Source organism: Lupinus angustifolius, chromosome LG04 (assembly GCF_001865875.1).
Source record: "Lupinus angustifolius cultivar Tanjil chromosome LG04, LupAngTanjil_v1.0, whole genome shotgun sequence".
Lineage (NCBI taxonomy): Eukaryota > Viridiplantae > Streptophyta > Magnoliopsida > Fabales > Fabaceae > Lupinus > Lupinus angustifolius.
The window spans coordinates 21,950,353-21,970,912 of NC_032012.1; the positions used below are offsets into that span (position 1 = coordinate 21,950,353).

Sequence of the window (20,560 nt, forward strand, 5' to 3'; positions counted from 1 at the left end):
TGTAATATTAAAATTCAGAGCGAAAAATGTCAAAAAACTTTGATGAGGTGAAAAAGTACAATTATTCTTAGATTAATGGTAAACATTAAATTATATAGATAGATTAATGTAAAGAAATAATTTGAATGTGAAAAATGATTTCAATTTTATCTAATGTTCAATGACTATTACTTTTTAACATAACAAAACATAGATGTTGTAAACACTCAATTTTAGTGGGGTAGCGACATGAACCAATCACTAATTAATATTAAATTATCATTAGCATATAATATATATAATATATAAAAAGTAGGAAGAAAAATATGTGAGGAGGAGGTGACATGTGACATGAAGGAAAAAATGTAAGGAGAAAGAGACATGTGGCATGAGGGAAAGAAAAAGTGACATGTGACATGATGAAGTTTTTTTTATTATATTATTAATAGAATACAACACATTATTTGCTTACAGATAGATGAAAACTAAAAAATGGAGAAATGGTTAAAAGACATATTTTATATCTATTAACAATAACATCACCGTAAGTAATTAAAAGAAATTTGCCTAAGATTCCATAATCTTAGTCCAAGACTCCAAGCTACTCATGTAAGATTGAGCCTCACCAAAAAGTTATTTAAAACATTAATGCACCATAATGATGAAAATTTGGTTGATATCATTAGTTGGTAGAATACTGAATAGACAAATACATGGAAAATAACATAAAAATATAAGGATGTGAGTATTTGACATTTTATCTTTTAGATATAATAATATAACATTTTTATTCTTGAATGCAAGTGTAAAAATAACTCATTTCTCTAGTACTCCATAACATCTAATTGGCCCAAACAATTCTTATATGCTTAATAGCCCAAACAATTACAATTGGCCCTTACCCATTATGGCCACTTTGTTGTGTTAGATTCATAACCGTAAGTCACTGACACCACTATAGGGTACAACTTCAATCACCTAATAATAATATCATCAACCTTAACCTACAGATGAATCTAATGCGCGTGGGGATCGATGGCCCATTACCAAAGTTTAGAAATATGCACTTTTGTTGCCATAACAAGGGGTGGCATATCAGTACAATTACTTTAATTACCTTCACCAAACAGATCGACCCAATTGTTGGCGATGGAATCAAAGCAACTGGGGCCTAACTTGAGGTTAACCTCAACCCTTTGTGCTGTGTGTGGGGGCATCAAACTTTGGATAAGTATTCGCTGATTAATAAAAGAATGCTAATTAGTGCTTTTAACTTGTTCTTAAGTCTTCATTTGGTTGGGATAATTTTGAGTAGAAAGAAAATGAGACTACAGAATAAGAATAGAGTTTTCATCTCTCTTGTTTAGTTGAAGAAAATAGGAGATAAGAGAGAGGAAATTATTGTGGATCCCACTGCAATTTTCTTTTTCTCACATTAGGAGAGAGAAAAAAGAGTTTAAATTTAGTAAATGATAATTTTGTGATAATTTTCAAAAAATTATAATACCACATAAAATTGAAAAAATACTTAATTTTACATATGTTTCTAAAAATTGTATTTAATGTATAGCTATTGTTTTAATTTTAAATTTCAAAATGACTTTAAAATGTGTATTTATTAATTTTAGCAATAAAATTATTTTTAAATTATAATTTAGTGCTAAAGTTAATACAACAAGGGTATTATAATCTATATAACAAATATCACTTTTCTTTCTGTTCTCTTTCTCTTCTACCAAACAACTATCAAAATCTATTATCTTTCTCATCATTTTATCTCTTCTCTTACTCTTTTTTCTTATCTTCTCTCTTTCTATTTTCTTCCATCAACCAAATAAAGGTAAGAGTTTTGGAAGAGATACAATAAAATGAAAAATGTCTAGTTTGATTCCATTAGAGGTTTGTAATATAAAACTGAAGTAATTCCCAATTAATGGATTACTAGCGTTTTATACTATCTCCATCATTTCAAACAAACAAAAAATAATTTAAAAAATAGTTTTTGCTAATTTATTTCAATTATAAATATTGAGAAATATTTTACTCAATAAATTGAAAAGTAACGAGTTATGAAACTTAATTTTTGAAGGCCTCAAAATGGTTAGCTGACAACCAATTTTGCTCCTAATTAATGAGCTAGAATACAGTACTAAGAAACCGAACTCAATGGTTGTAATTTGTAAAATTATTCACTTTCTAGCTATTAAAAAACTATCATTTACTTTCTACTTTCTAGCCCATAATCTCCCGGAATTTACGCAAGAAAACTGTAGGGTTGAGACCTGAGAGCAGCTCAAACACCATTTCTTTCTATATTCAAATTAAATCCAAACTGGCAGCGCCAATTATTTGAACCCTGCTTCATTTCAAAGATACTCAAAATTTCCATTACAATATAACAAATGTGTAAGAAACAAAATCCCCAAGGGGGAGAACTACTTACTACATAGATAAAAAAAAATATGGCAGCAAAGTTCACCTGCATAAGTGATAGTACTAGTGATTTGGATTCATTTAAATTGGGTATATGTTTTGCAAATTGAGTTTCAAAAAGTAATAAAAAGAAAAGAAAGACTTTAAAAAATTATAAAATATATTTGTAATATAAAATACATTTGTGACATTGAATATGAAAACTCAGTCACAAACTCCCTTACATTAGATAGTGCAACCACAAAACAAGAAGAAGAAACAGAGCATAGAAACGAGAGCCACAGATTCGAATGCCGTTACGACTCTCCAGACCAACTCATCTACAATAGAGACACTCATGAGGCCAGACCACCTTAACAACCTCCGAGGAGACCACCTCGGCGTTATGTACGATGCCACCATCTCCGGCCACCTCATCACCGATGACCCGCCGGAGAGTTCCAACGTCAACCACCGGAATGTTGATGCCAATAGATTACACTCTCTTTCAACTTTGAGATTAAACAAAGTACCTTTCTCTTGTGCCGTCTAGAAATTGCAAGAGGGTGGAAGTAAGAGTGGGGATATTTATTTCTCTCTTAGATACCCTTTACCCTACTCTATATGTACATAATGCAGTCATAAATTTAATATTTATGTGGCCACTTTACCATGATATTAGGATATAGTTGATTTGTATATTAAGATATGAATTATATAAAGTGTGAATAAAGATATGTTTTCTCAAATTATGTTTTGCATTAATAAAAATATGTTATATAAATTAAAAGATTAAATATTTATTATTTTTATGTTTGAATATTATTGGTGCATGGTTGGACACTATATGTTTGTTGAATCCTAAAATCATGGGCTTATACAACATGTGGACTTCAAATTTTTGGATGAAGTCAAGGTTTTGAGAGCAGAGAGATATGTTAGTTGTGATTAATTAAAAAAATATTTATTATTAAAATTTTAATTTAAATATATTTTTTTAATTAATGAAAAATACTTCAGACTTCGAGTTGTTGGCAGAGACCAACTGTGCTATAGACTACAGACATATACTATAAATAAATCCAAAATGTTTAGGGAAAGAAGTGGTGTCCACTTCCATCGGCGGTAGAGACTATAAGTAAAATTTCAAAATATTTATTTACAGCTGTTAACCATTAATAATCTGGGAGGTTTTATAGTATAGTCTAGGTTACTCTAACTTTTGTGCACACTCAGGGTGTGATATGTTGCCATGTTACGCTTTGTGGAAGGATCAATTGACGCTGTCATTGACGATCCCCTTCCGGTGTATAGTGCTTTTTGTTTCCAAAACATGCCATGTGTTCTGGGACAGTGACTTTGTGGAGACATCCAACCAACCAAATCAAAACATAAAAGAATATGCAGAATCTGCTTTTTGGATTTTATTTGGGAGGGAAAATTTAAATTTTAAACATGTTTGACTGCACAAGAATCAATAATGCTTTCAAATTAATAACAAAAAATAATGCTTTCAAATTACATCATTCTACAACAAGACGTTGATTTAATGATATAAAGTTTTAATGTATCTTCAAAGTCAATGATTCAAATTCTGAAAATGATACTTGTTGGATAGTACACTTACTAATCCTGAATGAGATTATTTCCTTAACCAATGACTAAGAAGATGAAGAATATCCTTGGTATTATCAAAAAAAATTCATTATCCTAATTTTTGTGGATTAATTTAATCACTCCATTCTATATCTCTCAAATTCATCAATACATTTGGAATAATATGAAATAATTAAAATGTATATTTGATATTTGTTGAACATTCATAAATCTAATTGATTAATTTAATCACTCCATTCTATATCTTTCAAATTTATCAAAACATTTGGAATAATATGAAATAATTAAAATGTATATTTGATATTTGTTGAACATTCATAGATCTAATTGATAAATATTTTTCGCTATTTATTTTAAAATAAAAAATTGTTGCCATTAATTAAGTTGAATTTCACGAAATGTGTGAGTGTAATTTCTGAGTCGTTTAAAAAATGAAACTAATTTGACGTTGTTTTTGAGCTAATTAACTTGTAAGTTTTAACTTGGTGTAATTCTCACTTTTTGAAAAAAAAATGTTGTTTTTTCTCATATCAGGATTAGCTGATTGCATAAGCCCTTATCCATTGCTATGGTCATTGAGTCTCAAAATTGGGCTTTAATTATACCTGCATTTGAATATTATTTATAGATGCGCCTTATGAGTTGTTCTTTGTTTATCAAACCCCTATTTTGATGCCCCATGTTGTGCATCTTCTCCATTGTCACCATGTCCTCCTCCACCTTCAAAGAATTGCAAGAAATTTGCATGGTTTATGGCACCCAATTTTGATGGAAGATGCAGTGTTGATTGGAAGGTAACAAATGATCAGTTTGATGCGGTTCAATACTAACACCAAATTGATGGATATGATAATTCAATATCACACTTTATACTGACTTTGTTTTGCTAACAATGGCCTTTTAATGGAATCCATGTTATGTCTGTGAGTTGTTTTTTCTGAAGCGTAAAGGAGGAAAGGGAAAAATGCTAGTGCTGTGAAATATGTAGCATAATTCTAAAGTCTCCCATTTTCTACTATTTCATCCTAAACTCAATGTGCAAGTAATCCCTTTCAGATTTTGCAGGAAGACTTAATCTTGTGTGAAGATTCTGATAGCTTGGGTAACAAGCAAGGAAATTGATAGCTTCAATTACAAGCAAGTACTAGAATTTGAAGTTTTACATTTATTAACTTGTATAGCATAGGCTTGACTGATAGAGTAATAGAGATACTATGTAACTTGGGTATGTAATTACCTTAACGCATTCGGTAGTTAGTTAGCGTTAGTCTTCATTGAAAATATTGTATATTTATAGGACAAGATCCATGTATACCAATCAATAAGATGAATAAATTGATACATATATATATATAAGAGCAGTAAAAAAACTTTGTTTTGTCTTCCATCTTCTTCCTCACTTAAATTCTAAATCTTTGATACTCAATCTTCTTCAATCTCAAACAATTATCATCATTTTCTTAGCCATGGCAAATTAGACCTATGATAATTTCAATAGCAATCCTTCTTATCCCTACTTTTTGCATTGGAGTGAAAATTATATGCTAATTGTTGTCTCACATCTCTTAAATGGCAAGAATTATCATTCTTAGTCAAGAGTTATGAAGCTTGAATTACAATTGAATAACAAGTTAAGATTTATTGATCACATTTTAGCTCAATGGTTCTTTATATAGGTCTCTATATGCACAATGGTTGTAGTAGTTGCGCCAAATATGCTAAGGTAGTTGCAAACCAAATTTATAGAGTGTCTTTGCTACTCTATAACTCAAGCCTATGCTACACAAGCCAAGAGATGCAGAACTTCAAATTCCCTTGCTTGCTACTCAAGTTTTCAATTCCTTTGCTTGCTACTCAAGCTATCAATGACTTCATACAAGATTAACATGGAGCAGCAATGGCTGCCTTAATAACTGCACATGAAGAAAATCTGAGATGTGAAATGGACTTTCAATTTGTAATCTTGTGCTCAGGCTTTGCCCTCCATGTGAAGGAGACGGAATTTTTGGTAATAAGCATGGTAATGACAGTGAGATAGACAACCAAGAAAGCAAGGAACTTGTTTCCGAGTAAGACTTCTCTCCATTACCGGAGAAGACAATTATATTTTATAATGTATTTTTAAGGTCAAAATTATAACTGTAAATTAAAGATCATAAATATTATTATATTTTAGTTTTTAGCACATTTTCTCATAACTATCCTCTAGTGGAGAGGAGTTTGTTCCTTGTTTCCCTATAGGATGGAAGTTGTTCCATGATCAGTTACGGTGCTACATGCACACTCTGAATTTTTTGAAAAAATGTGTACACTCTTAACAACATTACAAATCTAAAATATTTACCTTTTTCTTTGTAAATAACATGACATCTTTTATGGAGTTGTGCTAAATAATTTTATACTATTGTGGATATGTAAGTTATCGTTTCCCTAATTTTAATATGACAAAATTAATTGAATTTGTAAAGTTTTATCCACGTGTTTTTTCTCAATTAATTTGGTGATTCTTGATAACCAACCCGATTGTTACATCATTGGAATGTGTATTAATATTGAATTTGTTTCTTTAAAATGAATCAATAATTTTTTAGATAAGTTGTTTGAAAGTGAAAGACACATTGTATATCCATTAGCTTATTTTTTTTTTGAAGTTAAAAATGATTTTACTTATTATCACAACAACGATAAAAAGAATCATTTTAACTATGAAAGTTATAAAAAATAGGTTGTGTAATCGAATGAGAAATACATGAAGGAAAGATGGTCTAGTCACTTATATTGAGTAAGAAGTGTTCAATAACATTGATAACAAGTTAATAATTTAATGATTGAAAATATGAAGTCACATATAGATCAATTATGAAATACATAACTTATTTGATTGATATATTTAAATTTTGTGATTTTTATATTAATGTTTCATCATTTTATATAATAATATTTATTATTTTAATTTTTAATCTATGGTACACTCTGTATTCAAATCCTAGATATGTAACTGTCCATGATCACCGGACATGATTGTGGTCAAATAAAGTTTCATGTTTTGGATCTTATTTAAAATGAAAATGTTTTTGTAATACTTCATTTGGCACTTGATGAACCACCTATGTCTGTTTTATAGCTATGTTTGCACTCATGATATAATAAGCCCCGATGATAAACACTAATTGATTATTATATGTGATGTTTTACTTCTCCACATGCCTAGCTTGCTATTACCCCACGACATTTTAAAGTAAGTTTCACGAAAGAAATTAGGATTACAAACATTTGTGATTACTTTTTCAAAATATTGCGAAAACATAAAATAAAATGAATATTGTGATAATTTTTTATATTTTGATTAAGATATGAAAAACCTTATTTATAGTACATGAACATGTAACAAACTTACCTAACTAATTAGCTAATAAACTAATAAATACATTTTGTAAAAAAATTTAACATGTGTTAAATGTGTCATGATAGTTTTGTTCTCCAATAGCCCCTCAGCTGAAGGGTAAATGTTAATGACTCCAGCTTGACAATTTGATTTGATAACAATGTGATGAATAAGAATCTCAATCTTGATATGATTGAATTTTCTTAACCATTTATTATTTTCCTTGGTCATAAATTTTGACCATATTCTCATGGTTTTTCTATGGTTTTACATTATCGTAGGATTCTTTGAGTATGCAAAAGAACCCAAGAAAATGCATATCTTCTTATTGTTCTTTGGATAAGATTGATTGTGTGATGATGAGAGTGTGTATGGTTGTTGTTGTTGTTGATGTTGATATTGTTGTTGTTGATCTTCTTGTTGTTGTTATTGTTGATCTTGTTGTTGTTGATGGTGTTTGTGATTTTTTCGATGACTTATCTTCTATCATACATAGGATTCAGAACCCGAGGAATGAGTTGTTCTTGAACATTGGTAGAAGGGGTCACTAAAACCGAATCACCACCAGAAAGATTTGAAATTTGTGGGGAATTAATGAGTTGAATGAAAGGGCGGCTTTCAAAAGATATATTTGAAAACACAGAATCTTCTTCAACTTTCTGCAAGAAATTATTCACTTGACCCCTCAACAACGCTTCACCTGATCCTGGTGTTTTATTCATTCGGCTTCCCCTTTGTTTGGTCACTGAAGACAGTGGTGTCTCCAGATTCCCACCATTGGCAAGATCCACTATTGGTGAATCATTAGTTATATCAATCAATGCACGCCCATTGCTTATTTCCTCTGACATTGAATGAGTCTTTTCAGCTTCAATCATTCTTGAATGGTTGACGATGATTCATTGTTGAATCTTGGAAGAGAAAGATGACAACTTTAGAAAATGCGTAGCAGTGACCAAAGCCTTCAGGATGAAGGCTCTGATACTATATTGTGAAAATATTGTAAAAACATAAAATGAATATTATGATGATTTTTCATACTTTGATCAAAACATGAAAAGCCTTACTTATAGTACATGAATAGGTAACAAACTTATATAACTAACTAGCTAACAAACTAATAAACACATGTTGTAAAATAATTCAACATATGTTGAATGTGTAAAATGTGTCATGATAGTTTTATTCTCAAATATTGGAAAACAGAGCTACCATGAAAACAAGACAACAACAATAATCGTTAATCGATTAACCGTATAGTTAATCAATTAACAAAGTAAGTGTTAATTGATTAATACTATAGTTAATCAATTAACCGGTTAGAAAATCAAGTGAGACATTGGTTGAATAATTATAATAATTGACACGTTTTACGTGTTTTACACATTTAACACATGTTGAAATTGTTTTATAACATATGTTTATTAGTTTGTTACGAGAATTACTTAGAGTTTGCTTTCCATTTAGTTACTTTTCTATTTTTACAAGGCAATATGCTTCAATATATATAGCACTTATAGCCTTCTTTGTAATTTAATTAATTTTGATAAATCAATGTGAATGAGTTGTATTTTCTTTTCGTAATATGGTATAAGAGTCTTCGCCCTAAAGACTTTGGTCACACTATCACACATTCTCTATAATAATTATTATATTTCTTGAATTAAGAATTCACATTTTTGTTCTCACTTTTTGGTAAATGGTTGTTTCTTGTCTATTCTTGGTAGAAGATTGATACCTAAAGATTTTTGCGAAATCAAGTCATATGTTTTGTCCTTGTTATCATAAAATCCAGAAGCAGTAACATCCATTCCGATTACAACTTTTCCAGTATAACCAGCTTTTGCAATTGTGGTCTTCAGAAGCTCAAGGCTCTCTTTGTTTTCCTGGATATTAGGACAAATGCCATCAACAACAATAGTCTATAGAATGCCATGCTAGATTCAAGTCATCATACAGGAAGGAGACTCAATTTCAAATATTGTTAAATGCTACATTGAATATGACGATGGAGAAGAAAGAAGAGATAAATGCAAGAATGTGAAAAGGTATATTCCAAATCCAAGCTATTAGTATCATCCAAGATTGTGATCATGCTTCGAAGATTATTATAACCCATTTTCAAGGCCCTGTTTGTAAATGGATGATTAAAATGCTGTCAAGAAAATGTATAAAATTCAAGCCAAGAAAGTGAATATTATGATCATGAGTAACTGGGAAGCTTCAACAATGTAAAACCATGAGAATATGGTTAAGATTTATGACTAGGAAATAAATCAAGTGATTGGGAAAATTCAATCATATCAAGATGAAGATTCGAATCCATCACATTGTTATCAAATCAAATTATCAAGCTGAAGTCATGAACATTTACCCTCCAGCTTGAGAGAGGCTATTGGAAAATAGAGCTACCATGAAAACAAGACAACAACAATAACTATTAATTAATTAACTATATAATTAATCGATTAACTGATTAGAAAATCAAGTGAGATATTGGTTGAACAATTCTGATAATTGACACGTTTTACACATTTAACACATGTTGAATTTGTTTTACAATATGTATTTATTAGTTTGTTAGAAGAATTACTTAGAGTTTGTTTTCCATTTAGTTACTTTTCTATTTTTACAAGACAATGTGTTTCAATATATATAGCATTTATAACCTTCTTTCTAATTCAATTAATTTTGATAAATCAAATGAGAATTAGTTATATTTTCATTTCGTAACAATTACAAAAATATTTTCAACTCTTTTAAGGGAAATTATAGTTTAAAGGGTTATTTGTTATTTGTCCACATTATTCGATTAGATATATGTTTTTTATAGAAAAATGTTAATATGTTAGTATTATGTGGTGAATGGGATTTGAACTCCTAATTTCCTTATCACTCTACTTATTAGTATATTAATATTTTGTGGCATGTGAGAGATATATGTATTTTGATGAATGATCCTTTATTTTGAAACTTAAATTCAGTAACGCTTACCATCAAGCTAGTGGTGTAAGCTCCACTAGATCTTCAGGGTCAAATGTTTGATTTTTGAGAATAACATTTATTGAGAAAGGCAATCAAAAACCTGGTAAAAGTAACACCTCATCAGTAAAAACAACTCCCACATGCTATCCTATGTTCTGGGAAGGAATTAAAAGAGGTGAGGAATTCAAAACTAAACATAAGAAAAGGTCATGTTGAGAGAAGACATTCATGACCAGTAGTAGTAGCTAGGTGATCATCACCACATCTAATTGCTTCTCTATATGCATACCAAAAGTGATGTAAGTTGCTGCTGAACCAGCCATCAACACAAATTGGAGGGCTATATTGGCCAAGTACATGCCATAGTAGAGGGCCCATGGTTCACCCATCAAAGTAGTGCAGGAGACAAGGTTACAAACAAAAGCCTTCAGGACAGAACCATCCTCAAAATCAAATTATATCAGATACAAAAACGGAATTAAAATATAAAAAGATCTTCATCAAATTCATTCATTATAATTTCCAGTGAATGGAACTGTTATTATATGACACCTAGAAAAACTACACGGCCATTCTAGACAACAATAACAACAATTGAACCTTTTAAGTAGGTGGAGTCTGCTACATGAGCAGATTGACTTCATCCCTGATGCTTGATGGATCTAAGACCTAGGAGATGAGGTGCAAGTTGAATTTAGTGTTCCAAAATACACCATTTTATAATAAATGAATGGTATGGGTGCAAAAGTATTAATTATATGGGAAATATATACAAATTTTCTAATGGTGTGCATGCATAGTGGCTGCCATTAAAATGATTTATTACAAAATCATGTTTTTAGTAACAAAATATCAATGTATAAGTATTTTCTAATTATTTCACAATTATTTTTTCTCTTTATCATTACTTTTATCACACATACCCAAACTAACTAAGTCTATTTTACTATCTTTTCCCCAAAAATATTCTTATAATCCTATCCTTTTTACTATGTGATGAAATTTATTCTTTTGTTTGATATCTTATTTCACAGCATTACAGTGTTGCAACAGTGCCCTTAAACTAATATTGATGTTATATAAGGAAGTACCAAACAGAGGCACGACAAATAATGTGAAGTAATATCTGGTGTCCCATAAAGTGTGTCATTCTATATACTACTGTTTATAATTGGTTGAAAAAATATATTTAAATTAAAATTTTAATAATTAATTATTCCTTACTAGATATTTAAATTAAAAAAATTTACATATGGAGGATACATAAATACGGTAGTTTGAGTATTAAACCCTTAAACCTCTTACGTAGGTTCCCGAGCGCTCAAAAATGCAAGGTGTTGTAAGAAAACTAATGAGGTCAATCTCAATCTCGCGCACACAAACACAAGTATGTCTTCCTTCATCATCCATTTCTTCTACCTTGTACCTCGTACTATTACTCTATTCATACCATTTCAAACTATATATATCTACTAGTGCTACTGCACCCAATTTTACATTCATTTCTTCCAATTTAGTTTCATTCACAAATTTCAACACCTTCTCTTCAATCATTGCAATTTCTGCTTTCACTGTTTCATTTTTTAATGATTTAATATTCTATTAATTTTTTATTTGTTTGCCTAAATAAATTGAATTAGATGATTATTCATTTGGTACCTGGCATTTGCAAGTTTCGGTCGCAGGTTCTAGGTTTTCGTTCTTATTGCACTGACAAGGTTTTTGTTGATATTGGGCAACCAACCCCTGCATCTCATCCTCAGGTTCTATTGCTTAACATTTTCTCATTGGAATCCTACTATTGGTCCATATATGCCATTTTTCAACTCGGTCCTTATAGATCAACAAAATTTAAATTCAGTTGCTATGTGTAAAATTATTTTTAATTTGCTCCTCGGTGTTTATTGTTGTTATAACTTACAACACCGATTGTTAGAGTCACGGTGCAGGGAGGAAATTGAAAATGATTGTCACATATAAGACTAAAGTGAAAAAGATTACGTTGTATTGGGCCGAAAAAAGTATCCATTTGGTCCTTACATGTAACAATCATTTTCAATTTGGTTCCTATACTTTAACTCCAAGAAACTGAGTTATAACAAATTGAAAGCCACCTACTGGGACCAAATTGAAAACATGGGGGTGAATCGAAGTGCACATGGGGGTGAATCGAAGTATTTTTTACCTACTGGGCTACTGGGACCAAGTTGAAAACATGTGCAACATATAAGGACCAAATATATACTTTAACAAAGAAAAATACTTGTCATCCTTGCACTCAATGCTAGAATACTTAGTTGTTAATACTGATAATGAGTATTCTTTTTATGTCATGTTTCATTGCATTGTAGCTACTAAAAGATGGGGAGATTACACCAGGAATATCTAGTGAGGAATACATCTTAAGAAGAAAAAAGTTGTTGGAACTTCTTCCTGACAAGAGTTTGGCCATCATTGCTGCTGCCCCAGTAAAAATGATGACAGATGTTGTGCCTTATACGTTCCGTCAAGATGCTGATTATTCGTATATCACAGGCTGCCAACAAGCCGGTGGTGTAGCCGTTTTAGGACATGACTGTGGTTTATGCATGTTCATGCCGGAAGCTGACCCTTATGTGCGTTTACAGTTATACTTCTTAAGTTCTTATAAATAGATTTATCTTTTTTAGTTTTTGCTGGAATATGTTATGCCATGGCTATCTATGTTTTGAATTTTATTTTTATCATAACATGTAAATTGTTTACCTATGTATTAAAAGATCTTGTTATTTGTTCATTAAGTTGATATGTGATCTTTAATTTGACTACCAATGGGTCACCTTTTGAAATCTATATCATATTTCAATTTTTTATCATGTTAGATTCAAATTCCACAGCCCAAGAATTTTGTTGTCACATGTGATATTTCCTCTGGCTTCTTCTACTGTAATAGGACAAGGAAGCAACTAATTTCAAGCTAACATAATTTTAAAATCTAGGATGTGACTTGGCAAGGGCCCACAGCGGGAGTTGATGCAGCATTAGATGCATTCAAGGCTGACAAGGCATATCCATTGAGTAAATTGCATGAGGTGAATTGCAACGATGTATTATTATTATTTTACTTTTTATAGAAACTATGTAGCCATCGATTTTGTCCTATAAACCTGAAAATTCACCATAGATAAGCTTGCTGGCAGCTAGAAAATGTTGCTGCAGCTTTGAAGTCTATAAAATTTATCTTACTCTCCTTAGTCAAACAGTTCTTTTTCGATATTATAATGTTTTTATTTAACATTTTTAATTACTGATTCAGATCCTTCCAGATATGATAAGTGGCTCTTCAAAGTTGTTCCACAATATTCAGACTGCAACTCCAGCTTATATGAAATTGGAAGCCTTCCAAAAGCAAGCTAGCTGTAACAATGTAAGGGATATATCTGTCTATACCCATCAGCTGCGATGGATAAAGTCACCAGCAGAGCTCAAGCTGATGAAGGAGTCTGCGTCAATTGCTTGTCAGGTACTCGCATCTCTATTGCACAGATAACTATCTGATGACTAGAGTTCCAGAACTCCAAGGGAGGCTGTTATATATGCACAATTGGTAAACTATTAGTTGGTCCTGAATAAAAATTGCAAAACTATAGGCACTCAATAATTTGAACATATCTTGTCTTGATAGGGTCTTTTGTTGACAATGATGCATTCAAAGACTTACCCTTTTGAAGGTATGCTAGCTGCAAAGATTGAATATGAATGCAAAATGAGAGGTGCCCAGCGAATGGGGTAGGCATTTCTTTATTGAATGATTTGTTCTCTTAAAAATATTTTCAGGTGTGACTACTTTGTGTATTTTTAGGACAATTTAAGAAATTTCACAAGATTAATAGTCATTAATAGAAGAAAATAAAGTATCTCCTGGTATAGGAGATAAGTTATCTCCTACAACCACTAAAATCATGACATGTGTCAAATTTAATCATTTTCTATAAAAATATTTCTAAAACTGAACAAAATAGTACACATGTCATACTTTTATTGGCGGGAGGAAATAAGTTATCTCCTAGTAGGAGGAGATACTTTATTCTCTTAATTAATAGAAAGCTAATGTTGTATAGGCATCAATTTTGTCCATTACTACATTATTAATGATATGCTTTCTTTTTCCTCATGTATCAGATTCAATCCCGTGGTTGGTGGTGGGAATAATGCAAGCATTATACATTATTCTAGGAATGATCAGAAAGTAAATTTACTTACCAAATTTCACCATGTAGTGCGTGTAATTTTATATTTTTAATCTTCATCAAATGTTTGGCAGATTAAACATGGAGATCTTGTTCTGATGGACATTGGATGTGAGTTACATGGTTATGTTAGTGATCTTACTCGTACCTGGCCACCTTGTGGTAGCTTTTCTTCTGCCCAGGTTAGCATGGCTGAATTCTTTTTAGCAATTCTATCTTGGTATTGCAGGAGATCTTAATACAGATTTGTTTCCATTTCAAATTAGGCGGTACATTTACATTTCGGTGTGTGTGTGGGGGATTATTGTGCTCATAAAGTTTGTTTGTTTGTAAGGAACAATAATGCAGCAAGAATAGTTTCTTAACAAACTAGAAAAGACAACACTATAAATACTGTCAAGTAATAATTGTTTGATTTAACTGTATGGAATTTCTTACAATGAAGGGAAGATAAACATATGGCAGAAAAGGGAAAAAAGTAGAAGAACTTCTAGAAGAGAGAGCAGAGGTTAGAGAGAGGAGAATGATTCCACAAATTCCACACTCTCTCATACGCACACAACGTGCCTAATATTCCCTTCAGCCACACACGAAATCATTCAGTTGGGAATTGGTTATTTTTTTTCCAATTGCTTCTCCTCAATTTCTGAGTGCCAATGTCATGTGCCATGTGTTCAGTTGTAATGTTGTATTGACTAATTTGTCCCTCTCTTTAATTCCTGTTGGCTTCATTACATTGTTCAATTATATTTCTTGATTTTTCTCGCATATGTTATACAGCTAGTGTTTTTTTGGGTCGACCGCTACATTCTGCCATCCACAATTGACTACATAGATTTGCAAACTTGCCTCTAGACTCTAGTTTTTAAGATTGAGGATAAATGTGTTAACATCCACTGAGGCGTACTTTAGGAAGAAAAGACAGCAAGAATTAGATGCACGTGAGAATGAGGGAAATAGAAGTGGGATCAGTTTGAGCCTTGGGGCAGTGAGAATTAGGAAGGCAAAGAGCAGAGGTCTCGAAGAGTGTGCTTTGTCTCTGTCATTTCCTTTTCAGTTTGAGTGTTTGTCTTTGGTATTTTATGTAAATCCTTATCTAATAAATATAAAAATAACCCTTATCTATTACTTATACCAGCAGCAGAAGAAGGAACTCGGTGAGAATTTTTTAATTAGTGTTCTATTGCCACTTTCCTATCAGTATACTTGTCTGGAACTTGAATAAGCAACAAGAAGGCTGGCCAATTTAGACAGAGCTCCATGATAAAAGGCAGAAGATGACATGCTAAGTGCTGGTCATTATAGTCAAACGGAAGTTTTTTTGTATACACAAATATATTGAAATGGGAAGACATGACTCTCAACAACTTGTTCATTGACTGACATTCTCAATTTGGGATAGATTCTCCCCTTCTCCTGATCCCTTTCTTTAGGGACCCAATGGGCCTAAAACTTGCATCTACTCACCATAGGGGACAGTAATATGAATGGGATCTTTTTTCGCTTATGCTAAACTGTAACATAAAAATGCTTAAGACTACTTTCTGCAATTACTCTATCCTGTGAAATCTGACATAAAAACTGTTCATTTTGCAAATGCCTTTGTTCTTTTTTAGTTACCCTTAAAACAACTTAACTTTTCCTGATAAATATTGATTGTCACTGCTTCTTATATATTTTAGGAAGAGCTTTATGAGCTTATATTGGAAACCAGTAAGCAATGTATAGAGCTTTGTAAGCCTGGTACCAGTATTCGACAAATACACAATCATTCGGTATTTCCTTTTCTTTTCTTTTTCCCCAATTATCAGCCACCGTGTTTGTCTGCTATTATATTGCTCTTTTATTTGCAGTTCATGGATTGAGAGGAAAACATGCCCATATATCTTTGTATTTCGCAATCTCAAAACTTTCTAAATGATCTGCTTAGGAATAAGTAGTAATTTATCAAGCAAGTTTTTAGAAGTGTGAAATAGTTTAGGAAATATTTAACTAGGTGTAGAATGGTATGGGGATTAAGTAAAAATAACTCATCTTATTCTTAGCTGGTAGCAATTTATATCAGCATATCTCTGTAATAATGTAGCATGCACAACTGCATATTAAAAAAAACGTTGGTTAAACATTTTGTTAATTATTTTCCAGTATTAGCAAATAAATGCAACATTAATATTGTGCTTAGCTTCAAATTTGGATGATGGCTATTATGTTATGTGCATACTGAAGAATATAGTTCTCTTCGTATCAATTTCTAAGTGAAGCTAATTCGTAGATTCTCCTAACACTGTCATTTAACTAGTTCTCATTTTATTATATGGCCAGTTGGGGGGATATATAAAAGGGAGAGCAGATGAAATGTAATAATGTCTATTTTCTGTCCTAGACTTGTGGAAAATGTCCACTAACTCAGCTGCATACTTTGGCTTGAATTTATCTATCACTTGACTGTAAATTTTTCTCAAGATTTTTCGTGGAACTGAATCTATACTATTTCTGGTTTCAACAATTACCATATTTGATGCCTGAATCTTTTTTCATCCAGTATTTTGCTGTATTATCTTCATAGATTTGTTTGTGTTGAGTGTAATCTTGCTTTTTCTTGTTTTGGGTGCTATCTTGTTGTTTATTTAACTAGTTGCCTTTAGGTTCTTTAGCTATAAAGTAGTGAACATGTGAAATTGTCTGGTTGCATAGGTTGATATGCTGCAGAAAGGACTCAAGGATATTGGAATTTTAAGAGGTGTTGGAAGCAGTTCCTATCATAAGTTGAACCCAACTTCTATAGGTATCTTTGTGCACCCCTTGACAAACAACATGGCTATTCTCTTTGCTGACAAGAGTTGAAAATATGGCCTTCAAAGATTTTTTTTTGTTACTCTTAAGATAGATATAGACTCATAAGCAAGTTTGAGCCATTTAAGAGAATGATAGCTCATATATACTGGATATACATTTAATAATGTTTTATTGGTTCAGGTCACTATCTAGGAATGGATGTTCATGATTGTTCAACAATCAGCTATGACCGTCCTCTGAAGCCTGGTGTTGTAAGTTCTCTGACTGAGCGACAGTTTCGTTTTATTCCATCTATTTACTATAAATTCCAATAACTTCTGCCAGTTGCAGTTCTTAAACACTTGTTAGACATGCGTAGTGAAGTTATCTATGCCTCATTCCCCCATAAAGTTGTAACACAGTAGTTTGTGTTTTGTATAAATATTTAGAAATGTGAAGCCAATATGAGTATAATAATTATTGAACAACAAATTGTTAAGCAAGGCATTTCCAGTGAACTATCTTTAGGACAGCAACTCCCCACTTTATGTTGCAAATATTGACAGAAATTCTATGTTACAACCCCAGAATACAATTCCTAATCAAATTATGTCTGAAAAAACTGGTATAATAAAAGGTATAGATACACCCAACCAACTTGTATAGAAAAAATTCTGCTGCATACAAAAATCTTAGTTGCGGCTACATGAAGAATGTTTTAAAAGTTACACCCTAGGGGTGATTTGCTGGTGATTATGACCTTATTTTGTGAAATATAAATGCAGTATAATTTCTGTATTAATTGATGAAGTTCATTGAGAATTTTTGGAAGTAGGTGGTGGGTTGATGTGGATGAACATTGCCACCATGTTTTACCCTTCCTGAAATCAGGCAACCTCATTAGTTTTGGTGGCCTTGTGTCAACTTATTCACACATGCTTTAGCACCGTATATGTACATGTGTTCCCATATTAGCTGACAGCCTGTTCATTTTTAATTTATGTGCAGGTGATAACTATTGAACCAGGAGTATACATCCCATCTTCTTTCGGCTGTCCACAGTGGTATTTATTGACGTTCATTAAAAGACAACTTGTTAACTGAAATTGATCGTTACAGATTGATAATTGCCTCCTTGTTCACCATATCTATTCTACAATAGTTATGATTTATGATAGAACATTATGATGTCGTTTGATCCATGTAGTTAACCTCGGCTAGTGGGATTAAGTCTTGGTTGTTGTACCATATCTATTCTAGAAAAGATGCAAACTCGTGGGAGTTTCCTTCTATTGACCAGCTTCAAGAATTTTCCCAGAATCTGGTTGCATTCATATGCTAGAGTCTGTCTTGGATTACCCTATCTGCTTCTAATTTCCAAGGATATTTAGCAATTATATTCCAGCTAGTTCATTATCTTCTTGATTCCCTAAGCTCCTATTTGGTTCAAATGAATGGGGGTGAAATGGGAATGAGCTATTTGTTTGGTAGGATTTTGGAATGAGATTGAGAATGGTCATTCCCTGGGAGTTCTTATTGACATTACGTCATTACCTACAAAATTTGATGGAACTGTATTTCGTTATTGATTTCAGTTTACCTTTATACCCTGTCTTTTCTAAAAATGATTTAAGTATCCTGTTTCACCATTCCACATACCTTCACCAATCCCAACTCCAACTACAAGGAGGTATGTTTTGTTCAGAAAGGTTTTTTCTACTCCTGTTTGATTTGAAAGGCCAAGTATAGGAATAAGAATGGAATAGTCATTTCATCATATTTCATCCTATTCCACCATTTCATCATATGTCATTCCCTAAAACCCGCTATGGGCCATCGAGAGCTGTGTCCAAGTTTGGATCTTGAATTTTTTGCTATGGAGTTTGAAATCTTATTTCTTAAGTTAGTCTGCCAAGGTTGAAATACAAGTTTTACCCTTGCACTAACACATATAGCTTTGTTTCTTTATTGTTGGTATTCTACTTAGGGTCTTACTTACCAGTTTCCTTAAGGATAAATTTTTTATTAGAAAGTGGCGTATTTAGTATATTGGAAATTCAAAGGTTGTAGTTTCGAAAAACTTTCAGTAATTTAATTCCTTATCTAGTGTCCTAGCGTTTGCCTTCTACCTAATATGTCTGTCATTCACTCTCAACTCCTGTTACAACATTAGTTAATCTCATTATACATTATTTGTTCACCGTACAGACCATGTGACCATTGAAGTTTTCTTCTATCAGGGATTAAATGTTTTACTTTCAACTTTCAAGTTTGATAATATAAACAATTTTGGGAGCTGTGCAATGCAGGTACCGAGGCACGGGGATAAGGATTGAGGATGAGGTTCTCATCACTGAAACCGGTTATGAGGTAATTTCTCTCTTCAAAAGTATTGTAATTTAAGCTACTAGTTTATCAATTTGTGACAACTAGAGTAGAATAATGAATGAAAGATGTGTCTACCATTTGCAATTAGTAGAGTCAATCTTTTTAAGGAGAATTCTTAAAAGTAGTCTGATAAAAAGATTGGAGTTCCAAGTAGACGCCTTATCCTTTTTGGTTTCATCTAGACTTTAGCTCAAGACATAAGCCGGAACCCTTAATTGCAATGAGATGACATATGTTGTCTCACTCGCTCTTATTAGTTGAGAAAATAAAATTTCATTTAAGTATGTAATAACTTAATATTTTCTTGACCAATTACCGAAAGTGACATAAGGAGCGTAAGATTATATTACCCTGATTTCAATTATGAGTATAATTTTAACCCATTATTAGTGTATAGTTCTTTATGCTATCAGTCAATAGTCATGTGTGTTGGATCATATTCGTGCTAAACAGGTGCTTACAGCATCAATTCCTAAAGAAGTAAAGCATGTTGAATCATTGTTAAACAACTTCAGCCAAAATAACTTGAGAGCTACAACCAGTTAATATTTTCTACACGCATTCAAGAACCTGGGAAGTGATTATTTTGCATGTGCATGCCAATCTCCAACTTTTAGGAGTGGTAGTTCATTGTTTATATCCTTTGTTTTGCCCTCTTGGATATTTACTACAACTTGGACAAGTGAGAGAAAAAAATATAAGGGGAGTTGGAGAAAGAAGAAAGGAAAAGGAGTGGGAGGTTGGTTCAGTTTATGATTTTTGATTCATTTCTCTTTGACTTTTTTATAGC

General features: G+C 32.0%; 3 protein-coding genes across 6 annotated transcripts; 1 reads left to right on the top strand and 2 right to left on the bottom strand.

The window, feature by feature from the left end:
• LOC109344721 lies at positions 7,865 to 8,271 on the bottom strand. The gene has a single exon (XM_019583473.1). It carries the CDS (start codon positions 8,269 to 8,271, stop codon positions 7,870 to 7,872), a length of 402 nt encoding a protein of 133 aa, XP_019439018.1. The 3' UTR covers positions 7,865 to 7,869.
• LOC109344722 (enolase-like) lies at positions 9,079 to 10,767 on the bottom strand. Its single transcript, XM_019583474.1, has 2 exons — positions 10,639 to 10,767; positions 9,079 to 9,315 (listed from the first exon to the last, which is right to left on the bottom strand). The coding sequence occupies exons 1-2, from the start codon at positions 10,765 to 10,767 to the stop codon at positions 9,079 to 9,081; spliced, it is 366 nt and encodes a 121-aa protein (XP_019439019.1).
• Positions 11,648 to 20,341, top strand: LOC109346225 (probable Xaa-Pro aminopeptidase 3). 4 transcript variants are annotated; one of them, XM_019585659.1, is made up of 14 exons: positions 11,648 to 11,765; positions 12,052 to 12,141; positions 12,730 to 12,993; positions 13,357 to 13,449; positions 13,674 to 13,880; positions 14,043 to 14,146; positions 14,540 to 14,606; positions 14,682 to 14,789; positions 16,290 to 16,382; positions 17,302 to 17,392; positions 17,584 to 17,654; positions 18,391 to 18,446; positions 19,692 to 19,752; positions 20,224 to 20,341. In XM_019585659.1, the coding sequence occupies exons 1-14, from the start codon at positions 11,706 to 11,708 to the stop codon at positions 20,314 to 20,316; spliced, it is 1,458 nt and encodes a 485-aa protein (XP_019441204.1). In that variant the 5' UTR covers positions 11,648 to 11,705; the 3' UTR covers positions 20,317 to 20,341. The 4 variants fall into 4 exon arrangements, with proteins under 4 accessions (XP_019441204.1, XP_019441206.1, XP_019441205.1 ...); XM_019585661.1 differs by having other exon boundaries at positions 12,064 to 12,141; XM_019585660.1 differs by having other exon boundaries at positions 11,648 to 11,759.

What these genes read in the sequence shown, in the direction of transcription:
- LOC109344722 (XM_019583474.1), bottom strand. Translation starts at nt 10,767, where the DNA reads ATGGGTGAACCATGGGCCCTCTACTATGGCATGTACTTGGCCAATATA. An exon ending in TAGAGAAGCAATTAGATGTG is followed by an intron (nt 9,316 to 10,638) that starts GTGATGATCACC and finishes GGCATTCTATAG; the next exon opens with ACTATTGTTGTTGATGGCAT.
- LOC109344721 (XM_019583473.1), bottom strand. Translation starts at nt 8,271, where the DNA reads ATGATTGAAGCTGAAAAGACTCATTCAATGTCAGAGGAAATAAGCAAT.
- LOC109346225 (XM_019585659.1), top strand. Translation starts at nt 11,706, where the DNA reads ATGCAAGGTGTTGTAAGAAAACTAATGAGGTCAATCTCAATCTCGCGC. An exon ending in TGCCGGAAGCTGACCCTTAT is followed by an intron (nt 12,994 to 13,356) that starts GTGCGTTTACAG and finishes TTTAAAATCTAG; the next exon opens with GATGTGACTTGGCAAGGGCC. An exon ending in GTCCTCTGAAGCCTGGTGTT is followed by an intron (nt 17,655 to 18,390) that starts GTAAGTTCTCTG and finishes ATTTATGTGCAG; the next exon opens with GTGATAACTATTGAACCAGG.